General features: G+C 42.9%; 2 protein-coding genes across 5 annotated transcripts; one reads left to right on the top strand and one right to left on the bottom strand.

Moving 5' to 3' along the window:
• Nucleotides 1–38: 38 nt before the first annotated feature.
• LOC115567962 (uncharacterized) lies at nucleotides 39–9,376 on the bottom strand. 4 transcript variants are annotated; one of them, XM_030394930.1, is made up of 7 exons: nucleotides 9,061–9,376; nucleotides 4,377–7,185; nucleotides 4,091–4,286; nucleotides 2,970–3,068; nucleotides 2,624–2,873; nucleotides 2,410–2,526; nucleotides 39–634 (listed from the first exon to the last, which is right to left on the bottom strand). In XM_030394930.1, the coding sequence occupies exons 2-7, from the start codon at nucleotides 6,788–6,790 to the stop codon at nucleotides 471–473; spliced, it is 3,240 nt and encodes a 1,079-aa protein (XP_030250790.1). In that variant the 5' UTR covers nucleotides 6,791–7,185; nucleotides 9,061–9,376; the 3' UTR covers nucleotides 39–470. The 4 variants fall into 4 exon arrangements, with proteins under 4 accessions (XP_030250790.1, XP_030250786.1, XP_030250788.1 ...); XM_030394926.1 differs by having other exon boundaries at nucleotides 4,377–7,096; nucleotides 9,061–9,375; XM_030394928.1 differs by lacking the exon at nucleotides 9,061–9,376 and adding an exon at nucleotides 8,088–8,408 and having other exon boundaries at nucleotides 4,377–7,096.
• Nucleotides 9,377–10,478: 1,102 nt separating this feature from the next.
• Nucleotides 10,479–14,345, top strand: ltap1 (lipid transport auxiliary protein 1). Its single transcript, XM_030392512.1, has 7 exons — nucleotides 10,479–10,768; nucleotides 11,596–11,697; nucleotides 11,813–11,912; nucleotides 12,029–12,082; nucleotides 12,167–12,333; nucleotides 13,397–13,455; nucleotides 13,573–14,345. The coding sequence occupies exons 1-7, from the start codon at nucleotides 10,706–10,708 to the stop codon at nucleotides 13,778–13,780; spliced, it is 753 nt and encodes a 250-aa protein (XP_030248372.1). The 5' UTR covers nucleotides 10,479–10,705; the 3' UTR covers nucleotides 13,781–14,345.
• Nucleotides 14,346–14,951: the final 606 nt, after the last annotated feature.

Genomic DNA, 14,951 nt, shown 5'->3' on the forward strand with positions numbered 1-14,951 from the left:
TGTCTCCCTCTGCTGGACATAAGACTGGGAAGCATCACTCAAAGTTAGGATTTATTAAAAAGCAATATAAACTCTAAATGCAGTTAGTTTCTATTCACAATATATTAAAACATATGTTTATGTTTACATTTGCAGGTAACACATAGTATCTTGTAGCGGTTACAAAGGTCGGTTCACTTGATAAATGTATGAGCCGTCAGTGCAGTTTAATTCTGGCTGGTACATAAATATCCAAGGCCCTGAGGTAGATGTAACTCTGTAGATAAAGTGAAGAAGGATGCACACTTTTGACCTGGAAGTCCGAGATTATAATTCCTTTAGGGCGTTGTTATAATGACTATAAAAAATAACTGGCATCAGGCCCAAATAGCTCTCTTAACTCTGCTTAGTCACTGCTCATGGATGGCTTTTAGTCTCTTGTCCGTCATCAGTGTCTGAAGTTTGATGTGCGTCAAGCACCTTAATTATCATCATGTTTCCGGATGTTTGAGAGGGCGTCGCAGCACCACGTCCACAGGCCCAGAGGGCAGTTTTCTGATCAATGTCCATGCCTCCAGGCGTCTCATCCCCACCATGCTCATACCCTCGATCTCCAGGACTTCATCACCAGGACACACCTTGTCAACAGGACCTCCTGAAGGGAACATTCAAAAGATTACTTTTATTTAAAAAGAGAAGTCACCTCGAAGCAGCCATGATGTACAGTTATTGATATACGTCTTTGTCTTTATCTACCTATTGACAAAGAATACCAGGACCACCATAGCCAAAACATTAGGTCCTTAAAATGAATTTCTTCTCCCACTTTGTTTGGCAATAGAATTATAGAATACATCCACGACTGAATCGTTTATCTGTGGCTTTTTAATAGTTTGAGCTCTAAATTAGGGAAAATCTTTATGCTGCAGTAAACAGTAATATTCTATAAAATCAGGTCCATAAATATGATTTTCTGAGTTAGGTATGGAGCAGCTTCAATGGCCTGCAGAGAGCCCTGACCTTGACCTCCTCCAGCATCCAGTGGGATCAACTGAAACACAGACAGCATGCGAGGCCTTATGACCCAGTGTCTGTGCTTGACCTCACTGACGCTCGTGTGACTTGTGGCTGACGGCAGCAAATCCCTGCATGCTTTGGGAAGACTTGTCAAAAAATGGAGGCTGATAGAGCTGTTATGTTAAAGCTCATGGGTTTCGAACGAGATGTTCCGCAGTTACATAAGACTAAAGTTCAGGTATCGTGGCAGTTTGTGAAGTAATCGTGACATTTCATCTATAGGATTCGTGTGCACGGACATGAATTCTTCAGTTTTTTTCCTGATACCCAGGATGACTTTCGACCTAATGTAATTGTGCCCGCACCACGCTTCTCTGAGTGAGTGAAACACTACATTTATGAACTGTGTTTGAGTGGCAGGGAGGTGGTTGGGGAGGACGGCAGCCATACAGAGTGGAAGATTCTGATGCTAGAATCAAGGATTCTTGTCCTGTCTGTTGTTAGATTTAGGCAAAAACAGCACACCAGGAAAATTAATCATTGGGATTCACTTCAGTTAAGGTTAGGGAAAGATCATCATATCAGTTTATTGCTGTTGGAAAATCAGTTTGTAAAGTAGTATTGGAAGGCCCATTCACGTACACTAGACATGCGTGTGCTGGTGTAAACAGGGAGCAGTCTGTATACTCTGTGTCTGCTTTCCTACAGAAAATACTATGAGGCAGGCATATGTGACTGCTCCTCACAGAACCCTCCTGGATAATGCTGTTTTTGTTGAAACACTGTGAGCAGCCACTGTTGACTCTCTTTTTCATCATTGTGGTATCAGTTCATGACAGCAAAATCTCAGATAACAAATATCACATGGAATGATGAATGAATGACTAGACCGATGGCCAGCTTTGGTTTATGCGGTTCTCTATTGGCTGACATCTGGCCAGGCTGTGGCCTGCTTGTGGCTCAGATCTGGCAAATAGGAGTGGAGCACCTAAGTGCTATCATTCCACAATTATACCAGACCAGATACATGTGTCTGGTCGAATTTTGCTATCTGGGATATCTGATTGTGCCTCTCTAAATATTGACACTATATCAGCCATTCCATCAATGTACAAGCCTAGATACTCCGGTACGATATGACAAAACACATAGTCCGAAAACACTTGCCAACTGGGTAGCAAACATGTCTGAGTCTTCCTTTACAGAATTCTCTGTTTCTGTATACCTTTGCCCCCTAAGGATTTATCCAAACTTTAATATTTAGTTAAAAAGAAATACCCATGTACATGTGGACTGAGCCTGGTTTTCTTCATACTTTTGACCTTAAAGTGTATTTTATGTGCACCTATGTGAGTTTTGTGTGAAATTCAAATCCCTGCATACAGTTCTAAAATGCTGAGCTTCAGCTCTCACCCTGGAAGATCTTCTGTACAGTGAGTGGTCTGTTCTCCTGACTGGAGCCCACACCTCCCTCCAGGCTGAAGCCCAGATCCCTGTTGTTCTTCTCCAGACGCACACACAGGAGCTCACCTGACAGAGCAGCAAAAGCAGCAAAAAACACAGTTAATCACTTTCAACTTCTGCCGATTAACTCACTCAGTCTTTTAAATTAAGTTTGACCTCTTACCTGTCTCAGTGGCCTCAGCCTGTGTCGGTCCAGGACCATTTGTCTGAGCTCCTCCATTACAGGCACTGTTGGTCCCTCCCCTCCTCAGGACCACCACCCCCAAATCCCGACACTTTGCCCTCCTCAGGACCCTCAGGGCCTCCCAGTGGATGTAGCCACACAGCGATGTGCCATTGATTGACAAGACCTGGTCCCCTTCCCTTATGGAGCCTTCCTGGGCTGCGACACCTGAGTGAAACACCTTGTGAACCTGAGAAGAAGACGTCAAGAGACACATGAAGAGACTGAGGACAACGCATTTAGATACAGTATGTTTCAGGAGAAAGCGGCTGTGTTTTTCCCTCACAGTGACTGGCTTGTTCTGGTCTACGCCTCCTGCCAAGCTGAAGCCCAGTCCCACTCCCACGTCTTTATGGAGAACCACCACCTGCACATCATCGTAGTCCTGCAAAGAGAAGAGGTAGAGAGAATGAGCAAGAATTTAGACTCTTCAGGTGATATTGAACAATCTATTTCACATTTCAAAATAAAAATGAGAGCAGGAAAGATGGGGAAGTGGGGGAGATGATTTGAATAAAGGTTCTGAAAGATGCTTTACTGTTGGCTGTAATATCACATATGCTTTCTTCAAAGAAATGTGTCTTATCCATGTGGAAGAAGGGCGGATGACTTTGGTTCCAAGCTGAATATGAACCTTGGATTGTACATCTGTTGGATCTAGAGTTACCTAAGCCTCCAGTGTGACCTCAATATCATGTTTTATCTATTTTTTAATGTAAATATGCAATTGTGTTTACATCTCTGACCATCAGGTGGAGCTTCCTTCTTTTGAGATAATTCAAAGACATTTGTCCAAGGAGGTCAAGGTCAGATTAAAGAGACAGCTCAAAATCCCCAAATCCATATTTTTTTCTTACCTGTACTGCTGTTTATCTATTTTAGTTTTTAATGTTGTTTTGCTCTGGGACTATGCCCAACAGTATCGCTGCACAGGCAGAAGTGTGCATCTACTCAGGGCTGAGTGGCTAGCTAATTAAGCTCGCTAATGTTACATCTGAGCCGAGGATGTGTTTATATACTGAAGCAGGAGCTTTCCTTAGCATGGTCATATGGTGTGCTTCGGGGTTTATCTGATATCTCTTGGTTTGAGTTGTTCCTTAAACAGCAAAATTAATGTTGTTCAAGGATCATCAGCATGTTGTCCTGATGTCAAAAACTAAGGTTACTTCATTTTCAACAGTATAATCAAGCAAAATCGAACAGCCCTTCAGTGTAACAGATAATCTGCATCCTAATGAGTAAAAATATCTTTAGTTATATCAGTAACAGATGTAATGTATTCCTGTTAACTCATACATAGACAAATGTTGAGGGCCCACTGAAATGACAAGTGCAACTGCAGCCAGAGAATGATTTGCTGAAAAACCACAGCAAAGCCTGTAAAAAGTTCCTGATGCCTGTGCGTACCTGCAGGTTGTTGTCCCCCAGGCCCCTGACATCCTCCAGCAGCTTGTCGAGCTCCTCACTGGGCATCACAGACACGTAAGACAGGGCCGACACATCGGAGCTCAGTGAAGCAGTCCGCTGGCTCGTAGGCTGCCACTCATCGCTGTCGTTCTCTGACTCATAGTCAACTCCAGCAAAGTTACACAGGTCTGAAAGACTACAGGGAAGAAAAGTTGAGAGCTCTCACTGATTGTTGGGAGGAACACTTCCATCAAAACAGAAATCTGATGATATGAACAGCACCCACCTGACGCAGAAGCTCTTGCGATCTGACTGGCTCATGTGACTGGTAACGGTCACTGAGGACTCTCCAGAGTCCGAATCATAGTTTGAATCCTCATCCTTCTGTGTACTCTCATCATCATCCTCATAATCATCATCGTCATTCCAGACCTTGATATTTGGGTTCAAGCCAGCAACCCAGGCATCGAGGTCCAACACTTGCTTCTTCCTGTTTGGATTTATATCAGGAGAGATGAGATCGGGGAGGTCGCTGTTGGACGAAGTGGCGAGGGGACAGGATAGAAGCAAGGATTCTTGATCAGGAGTTTTAGCTGCTTGTGTGAGGACGGAAGTGCTTCCCTTTTCACTCCCTGCAGCAGGTGTGGGGTTTTCCGGTTGTGCAGTAGGCGAACGAAAGGGTGAGTGGTCTGGAGTATTTGTTGGAGTTTTGTCTTCATCACTAACTGGTGAAGTAACAATAGTAGTTTTCTGTACACCAGCAGAGGTGTCACTGGAGTTGGACGGCAGTGAGGACGGAGAGCTCTTGCTTGCCTCCTCAGGGCTTTCGTCGATGTAAAAGTTTGTACGGCGTCTTTGAGATCCTCCATCTAGTGGGATTTCTAGCATGCTCCTGAGTCTGGAATATTTATCAAAATCTTCAGCAGAATTGTTTACATTATCTGTATCTTTTTCTTTTTTCTCAACCAAATCATTCCCTTCTCTCTCTTTCCTCGCCAATCTTAGCCCAACCTCGTCCACTGATAAAGATCTCCCAGAGCTGAGCTTCTTTCCTGCTCCTGTTGCTTTCTCCTCTTCCTTCTCCTCCTCTCCCTCTTTCAAACTGTCCCATTTGTCTCTCAATCCACCTATTGCTTTTGCTGACCCACTCTTTTTCACTCCATCATGCGCCCTGCTGAGCTGCATTGGAACAGAAAAGGCCCGTCTGGGCATCAGGACCTGTCCTGTAGCCAAACCCTGGGATCTCTGTGTCAGAGCCTCGAACTGATGGATCTTATTTTTCACGCTGGCTGCAGTGGACACAGACGACTTCTCCAGGACTTTCTTTCTATCAATCGTTTTCATCTTGTTTTTCTGTGGGTTTGACTCGAACACATCTTCATCTGTGCTGCTACTCTTTAGTTCAGTCTCATTCTCTTTTTCCTGCTCTTTTAGCCACCCACGTCTGTCTCTGAATGTCTTATTTAATCCATTAGCCTTGCCCTTTTCCTCTGGATGGTTCGCCCTGCCTTGATCCTTACTTTCACCCTCTCTTTGCTCTCTCAATCGAGACAAATCTGATCTCCCTTCTTCTAACAAAGCGTTTGACTGTGCAGCCCTCGAAGATCTTATCTGAGCTGCGACAGTGTACCTGCTCCTTGCTCTATCCAGAGACATAGTGCCAATATCCTCCAACTGTCTGCTTCCCTCTGAATACCTGCTCTGGGTCTGTCCTTGCCGCTGTCCCCTCGACAAACTCTCTGTGGTCTTACTCGTCCCTGGAGAAAGATAACTCTCAGAACCTGAGGTGTCTTTTTCTGTCCAGGTGAATGATCTCCTGCTTTGCTTTGGACTAAGGCTGTCGCTTTTCTCTCCTGAGGAGAAACGCCTGGGGAAAGTTCCCCCAGATGCCCTCTCATATGACTTCTGTGTGGAGAAGTCCTTCGGTTTGTTGCCATCCTCTGTTTTACCAACACCAGTTGACCCGTAGAGTTTCTCTATTCGCTCCTGTATACTCTGACCTCCTTTGGGTCCTAACAGAGGCTGGGACCTGAACCTAGAAGGCAGAGTATGACCTCTACTGGCTCTGTCCAACATCTGACCCTCTGGAGCAACGTTACTTGTTCTTGCAGAGTTATAATACTCTACTGAAGACATCACCCTGCCCCTCCCGCCTTCAACTCCTTTTTCATCCAAGCCTCCAGTCCCTCCTCTTTTGGTTGACAATATATATCCCTTTCTGCCCCGATCAGGGCTTCTTTCCCCTGTTGTCCAATCTAAACTCCTACTTCTACTTGACAGGTTGTTTCTCCTCAAATCTGTCCTGCCACGGCTTTCAGACGCAGGGTTAGCAGTGCCCAACTCTGTGATTGTTTTTTCTGCTGAGCCATTCTGGTTCAGCTCGGAAGACATTTTCAGACCTGATGTTTCCTTCTCCTCACGCTGACCTTTGACACCCCTACAACTCTGACCCCTGACTTGATAACCAGTGGCTGTATGGTCCTCCTCCTTGTTGGTACCATTTGCGCCAGTGTCCATCCCGCATCTCTCTCTGCCTCTGACTTCCCCAGTCTCCTCCTCTAAAATACCTCTGGGTTTCCTAACAGCTGACCTGCGAGTCAGACTGTAGGAGGGAGAGTTGGCTGAGCGGACAGTGAAGCGCGCTTCTGTCCTCTGCTTGTTGTACTCACTCGCCGGAGTAGGGAGCAAGGACAAGTCCATTGTCTGAGAGTAAACAAACTTAATGACCACCTGGAGAGTGCCAAATCCCAAAAAGAGAGCGGAAGAATGAACTTGATATTTAAGCGATTCCAAGCAGCTGTCTTTCAGCCTGCAATCTGGAAGAAGTCTCTCTGAATGCTTGCAGAATTAGAGTCCTCTCATTAGAAACGAATCCTGCATTAAAACAATTGACATTTTAGCGATCCTCCTGATGATTTCCCGGTGATTCCTTCTCTGAGCTCCCCTCTTTCTTGATTTCTTGTTGCTCTGTCTCCATGCACGACTTCAGCAAACAGCTGCCATTGCCTGCCAAGCAAAAAAAAAGTACAAATTTCCATCCTCAGAATGGATCGGGCTGGAATGTTGTGATATGTGGATTGTGGTCGCTCTGGCTCCTTGAAACGGTCAAACAGAATCACAGAGCAGTTCAGGACACAGCAGACAAGCATAAAGTGGGCAGTGAACGTAGAGATGGAAAAAAGATAAGACCAGGAAAAGATAGAAGTTGAGAACCAGAGAACTGAAAGCATTCCCCTCACAATGACTCGGTGAGACCATTTACAGAACAATGTGGACTCTGTTGTACACACATATCATAGCGGCTGTTTACACAGGCAACATACTCATGACTACCTGTCATCGTCAGCTAAACCTGAACCGAAAACTGGAAGAACTCACCTAACAGCAATCCACCTGGGGAAAAAACAATGCATTAAAGTGCCACAATCAGTCTCTGGGCAGCATGTATCTCTCTCATAGAGTCTGGAGTGAAACCTTGTAACAACTGATTCAGGTGAAGCGATCAGATAAGCTGGACGAAGATGAGAACAAAGTCACTTTGATTTACATACAACGTGCCGAGGGAAAGATAGCATTGCTGATGGACAATGGCTCATCAGGGATATCTGAGTTCACACGACAAGCAAACCATCTTTGATCACTAATCAAGTCAGAATCAGGATCCAGTTGTTTGTACTAACATTAAACACAAATACAGTAAGCTGTGGATTCACCATACAAACACAACAAACAGGACAAGGGGAATTAGAGGAGCGCTGCCTGGATAAAAATATGAAGCATACCAAGCAAGTCTAGGCTTTTGGGAGTCTCTGAGGTGCTTTTCAGTGCAGGTGAGTCTGAGTGTCAGTTTACAGAAACACCTGTTCTGCTAGGTCACAAAGCCTCCCATCTGGGTAACCAGGGCAACACCGCACTGTTTACTTTAAACTCCGATTGAGCAGAATACGAAGATACACATTCAGATCATCTTATTAATCCAGTTCCACATGCACCTTACCTCCTCTGTCCTCTGTCCTTATCCTTCATAGCTGTGTTGATTCATAATGAAGGCAGCGCTCTGTAGTGACATCAGCTCCTAACTCCACTCTCTCTCTCTCTCTCTCTGTCTGTCTGTCTCTCTCTCTTTCCATCAGCTTTGCATGATGGACTGTGTACAGTGACGTAAACCTGCCACACTGGTTTATCCTCTCGTCCTGTCTCTTATTCTTCCTCTCTCTCTCTTTCTCTCTCTCCCTTTCTCTGTGTCTGTCTCTGTCTCTCTCCTCCCCCTCCCATTGTTGTTCTCTCCCTCTTTTCCTCTTCTCACAGGGTAGCATTCCTGACTACAGTTCAATGTGTCACACACACACACACACGCACACACACACACACACACACACACACACACACACACACACACACACACACCAGCTCATGTACACGCCCTACAGAATATTCAAACTCCATCTCGCATCAGCATTTCATTGCTCAAGGGAGAAGAGATACAGTTCAGATAATTGTGTGAAACGAAAAACAAGAATGACTTCTCCCGACACTGCCTATTGGTATCACGCCACCTCAGGCAAAACGTGAGTCTAATCATCCGGGCCGGACAGGTATCAAAATACATAATAACAGAGCACCTTTAATTGGGGCCAGAGACAACAAAGACCTCATGCGGACCCTTACATACCTGAAGGGATAAATATTGTTAAAAGTACGGCTCTTGGGTGACATTATGTTCAGCAAAACAGAACTCAAGTGCAGGCGGACTTTGTTGAGAGTCCGTGGGACTGTAATGTGGACTGAAGGAGAAAAGTATCTGAGATGGCTGATTAGGTTTAGAAAAAGAAAAAGAAGAATTGTGTGAGGGGAAAAATGGATTCTGCAGAGTGGGAAGGTGAACAAACAGCCTTTGAATCACAAATGCACAAACAGAGAAAGTAGATGGATGTGTATGAAATAAAATACAAAACATTAGCAGTACTTACAGTTTTGTTCGAGAGGCTCAAGCACTGCTTTTGTCGCACGCACCTGCAGATGCCTTCCGTTGACACAAAGGAAACTGTGGTTACCAAATCAGCTTGTTGCAGCACTAAGTAAAGGATGTCTTCACATGTCTCTGTGCCTGTCAAAAGTCATAGCAGACTGAGTCGGAAATATTAGGCCAAGCCTTTGTGTCCTAATGACCCAATCAATGATCAGCCGTACAGACAGAGGGCTGCTAGGTTGCATGCTCTTCTCAGGACAGAGATAACTCTGTGAGTAGGGGTAAATAGCTCCAGCAGCTACGTCTCCACAGACACCCACCCTTGTCCCTGACAGAAGAATGGCACTCAGTGTCTCTGCAGGATGGATGCAAATCACTGTCCTGCTCACACAGACACGCTGGTTAAATTCATTCTTAAGGGTGTAGGATACAGCACGAGTGTTGTGAGAAAGGGCAGTTTTTATGGCATTTAATCAGCAGGTCACAGTGGATATAAATAGTCTGCTGCCAATACTGAGCCAAGCAACATTAAAATAAACTGCAAGAATGGGAAAACCGGAGAATTGGACAATTTAATGATCATCAGATATGCTCCCTCAGCTGAGTTGCTCAAAACACAGCTCGAGGCCCATCTCTTTTGATCATGCTTAAATTGCTACTTTTAAATGGGCTCTTACAATAAAAAGAAGTAACTTAGTAAAATAACTTTATTTTCATAGCAACTTTAAAAGCAAAGTCCACAAAGTGGTTTGACAGACAGAGCCTCAGGAAGACAATATCAAATGAATGAACACTCAACAGTCAAAACACAAAATATCAATATTGTTTATTATTTCAAAAGAAACTAAAAGCAATAAAAAATGGCGATATCATATAAAGCAATACAAAATAAGAGGATAAAATCTATAAAATGACAGGAAAAAGATGATTGTGCATGAGAGGAATTAGAAACATGGATGTTTAATGAGAAGCGTCATAGCTCATTGATTTCATCTTGCTGCATTTGCATGATTTGTGTTGACTGCATCATCGACCTTGTTTTCTTTTGCCTGTATCTATAAAGCACTTTGGTTTAACTCGTGTCGTTTTGAATGGGCTATTGAGACAAATATGATTTGACTTTAATATAGATAGATAGATAGATAGATAGATTGCTACCTCGTTTGATAGGTGTTTTATTATTCATTTTTATGTCTGTGTTGGTAATGGTATTACTGTTGTTACAGTTTTTTCTTTCCTTTTTTTGTCGTTGTGAAACAACTAAACTAAGCGTTTCCGATTGTGAAATGGATCACAAGGCCTGCTGTTTGCTGATGTGTTTGTTTGCTTGTTTGTTGGGTCGCTGTGAAGGCAGCAGGTGGCAGAAGAGGCTAGAGAAAACGTCAGACTGACGTCACGCCGGTCCTCAGCGCTCACGTGACTTACGCGGAAGTCAACAAACCCAGGCAGCGACATGTAACGACCAAAAGCACCTCACTTCACTTTAGTTCCCTTTTTTAATGTCTTCCGTTTAACGTTAGCTTCATGTGTTTTAGAAACTACAACCTAAATGAAACGGTGCGCCTTTCAAAGATCAACGGCTGGACGTTATTTACCGTTGTTTAGCCAGCTTTAACGTCGGGTTAGTTTAGTGGAAAACTTTCAGGATGCAGAATGAGTCCCGCCTGTCGAGCATTAATGTGGTGCTTGTTATGGCCTTTGGAAGTCTGGTGAGTCTGTTTTACTTTGTAACTGCGTTTTATTCAAGTCATATTTAAGTCATAGCTCACGATGACACTAACGTTAATGTAATGACAACGACACAGAAACAGTGCGACTATAAAATAAACATAGACAGTTACAGCCTGTCTTATGACCACTGTGGCTTAACTTACACACCAGTTTCTAAAAACAAAAGTTCAAAATTAAAGTTAAATTTACCACACCGTGCCGTATTTAATTTACATAGTAGAACAAATGTATTAATGTTTTCAGTCCTTAGCAAATCTTTTTTCTCATTTTCACAATTTAACCCAGGTTAACACAGCTACTGATAATCATCTGATTACTTCACCACCACTGTTATACATTTAAGCTACTGTATTTGCTGTGAACTAACAAGTGACTGGAGTGTCTTCGGGTAGTTCTTCTTCAAAACAAATTATATTGTTGGATTGGATATTTTACAGGAACAGTAAGATGATGAATAACAAAGCACAGACTCAAAACCTTCATTTTGCCTTGTGTAAATGTGAGGTCAATCATAGTGCTATGTGAGACTTTTGACCACATGTGTTTTATTATCCAGTATGTTTAAAGGTGCAATATGTAGTTTTGTTGGTTCACTTTTAATAAATGTAATAATGTTCTTTTTTGTGTGTAGTTCAGTATGATTTCTTTGAAATGTTACTTTTTTCATTTAATTATTCATATATTTAGTATTTTCTGTGAGTTTTATTTGGTTATTTGGTTCAGTTCATCATTCCCTGGCATCCCACTCAATATGCTAAAAAGCTTTTGAAAAGCTGCACGTAACTGACTCTTGACTGTCCTCTAGGTATTTGTTTTGCTGTTTATCTTTGTGAAAAGACAAATTATGCGGTTTGCCATGAAGTCCCGGAGAGCACCACATGTCCCCATTGGCCACAATGCTCCTAAGGTAACACACACACACACACACACACACACACACTCACACACAGTGATGCTGTGCAGTGTTCTGCTGATAAACTATGATATTACAGCTGGGTGTTTCTTGTGCGCTTGCTCTGTAGGAGCTGAGACAAGAAATTGAAGCCAAACTGTGCCAAGTCCAGAAAATCCACTTTGAGCCTCGTCTGCTGTCCCCAGACGATGACCGGTTAAAGCAGCCTGGTTAGAGACACACACACACACACACAAACACACACACACACACCATTCCAGCCAGAAAGTATCTTCATGAGTAGTCTTTATGGCAGCTTTTCCAAGAATCCATTTCTGTGTTGCAGGTTCCTATGACTACCTGTACAGGATGAGAGCACTGGATGCCATCAGAGACATTGGTAAGCTGTTGTTGATTTTAACTTGCTTTATTTGTTGTTAATCTTTTCCCACTGTTACAAACCCACTGTCATTTCTGTCAATAGATCTCCCTTTCCGTGAGCTGGGCGGGACGTCCACAGCGGTGACCGGTAAAAGACTTCGGACCTGGCTTTTACAGCTGCGGAATTCCAACTACATTTTACGAGACAGCGTGAGCTCCCTTGTCTACACGGTGCTGGATGGGTACAATAAAGCACGACATGGGGCAGAGGTCAGTGAGATATATGATCGGATCAAACATATCATGATGATATTGTGTTGTTTTGTACACAGTCTCTTATTTGAATTAATAACAACAAGAGTTTATTGGACATCAGTTGGAAAAGATCCAACAGTGCCTAGAAGTTTAGTACCATAAATATCGATAGTAGCACATGATGTTGTATATGTGAACTGGCTTTTTTTTAATTGTTACTCATTTATATCTTTCTGCTTTGCTCAAACAAGGTCTTAAAAGTTGGCTAAATTTGCACCGTTCCGTTGAGTTTAAGAGTGTGCCTGACTTTAAATACTCGGTTTCCAACATAATATGGTGTTTCTTTCATACAGTCACCCATGTAAATCAAAAATGTCTTAATGATTTAAATGAAATTAGCATCCTCATATTTCTTTGTTGTCTCCTAGCATTGAAATCAGCAAGTGTTAAATAACCATGATCAAATCACACATTCAAAGTTGATGAAAACAGCTGGTAAACTGAATACCATTTTATAATTATTCTTTAACTGGAGTTTATTACAATTTAGATGTTATGATAAAGGCTTCAAGAGTGTGGAAATCTTGGGTTTAGGCACCTTGAAAGTGATTGAGTTTAACTCTTAAAGGGGCCATATGTAAGAATTTAAGATAAAAACATTATAAAAAATTAACTAAAATGATCAGCAGAACGTGAACAAATAGCAGTTTTGACATTGTAACATCTGTGTTGTGTTGCGTTGCAGAGATATCTATTGAAGTTACCAAAGCTATGGTGCTAGCAGTGAAAACACTAACACTCCCCTGGTCCCCGAGCTCCCAGTCTGGACTGCTAACTGAACAGCTAACTGAACTAACTAGCTAAGCGCAGCTACAGTTAGCAGCTACTCTGGTGATGTCCTGCCTGCTATTTGAGTATGAATTGGACAGGTGGCCAATTTTTACATATTGTGCCTTTTTAAAAGCTCCACGAACGCATCTTATGGTTACCATGATTTTCCTTTTTACCATGTTGTGAAGATTGTATTAAACTGAAAAACGTTCTAATATTTGTCTCTCATGCCTGTTTTTTTCCGCAGCCTTTCGGTGAAGCTGAGTTTTTAAAGTATCATGAGGCTCTAACTGAACTGGCCTCCATGTGAGTAAACATCCTTAACTCACAGCTTTTCCGTTTATCCTAATCCCATCATGGAATGTTAATTATGTGCCGGGAACAATCTGCTTCTCTCATTGTTTTCTTTTTTTTTTTTTTTAGCGTCAAGTCTCGCAGCAGCGGCGGCTCTCCGAGCCAGCACCACCAGTCTGCAGCCAAAGACCTGACCAGCACCACGGAGCCTGCAAGCTCCTCCACCTCCCCCACCCAAACCACCTACCTCACTTCAATGCAGCAGCGCAGCAAGCGGCCCAGACACTTCCTGGAGCTGAAAAACTTCAAAGACAACTACAACACTCTGGACAGCTAGTTCTGAAAGAAACACCTGTCCAAAAGAAAGGTCAAGGATAAGGTGGTGATTAAAGTGCCTGTGAATGTAGTTTAGAGCCAAGTGATACAAACACTGCCTTTATATACTAACATGTATTGCCTGGTTTACAGTAAAGTGCATATCAGACTACTGACACAGTGCTTTTCACCTAAGTGTAGCTTATGCATATATCCTGTATTAATGCATGTATGAGTGCTGTGTATGATTGGGGAGAAAACTCACTAGAAGTAAGTAGGGTTGATTTGACCAAAACAAAACCAGAGCTATGGGGCTATGCAAAAGCATATGACAATCAGTATTTATGCACAGTGTAAAAGCCTATGCAGCAATTAACCAACTGTATTTAAACATGCTAATATTTAAAGGTGCAATATGTGAGATTGCCCACCTGTTGTCGTAACAAATAGTAGCATTACATCAACATGGTAACCTTTAAAGGGATAGTTCGGGTTTTTTGAAGTGGGGTCATATAAAGTACATATCTATAGTCGATCTGTTCCCAACCGTAATCACCGATCAGCACAGCCTCAGTTTGGAGAAGTACCGAGCCGCTCCAGCCCAGACGTTCAGCTTTGTACTGCAGTGAACGGGGTCCAGAAAGAAAGCGAAATTAACCACCTAAAACAAGGCTTACTTAAAAATGTTTACATAAGTTCAAGTATACGTTGTATAGGTAAAATTCACACCGCTTTACATCGCCGTCAGACCGCGCTTTCTTTTGGCACTACATTTCCTCAACCACAGAACCTCCGTATCCCTACTCACTAGCGTAACTGGGCAACAGCTGATCTGCGAGCGGCGGAATATGAGTTGCTGGACGAGAGGTTTACTTTCGATAAAAATGAAACTTAACTTTCCGTATCCTTCCGCATTAGCGATCATGCGTAGGGGTTCTGCGGTTGAGAAAATGTAGTGCCAAAAGAAAGCGCGGTCTGGCGGCGATGTAAAGCGGTGTTAATTTTACCTATACAAGTACACTTAAACTGATGGAAACATTTTTACGTGAGCCAAACTGAGGCTGTGCTGATCGGTGATTACGTTAGGGAACAGATCAACTATAGATATGTACTTTATATGACCCCACTTCAAAAAACCCGAACTATCCCTTTAACTGCCGTCTTCTCTTTATACCTCCATGACTGTAGCCACT

The sequence above is a fragment of the Sparus aurata genome, chromosome 17 (assembly GCF_900880675.1).
Source record: "Sparus aurata chromosome 17, fSpaAur1.1, whole genome shotgun sequence".
Taxonomy (NCBI): domain Eukaryota; kingdom Metazoa; phylum Chordata; class Actinopteri; order Spariformes; family Sparidae; genus Sparus; species Sparus aurata.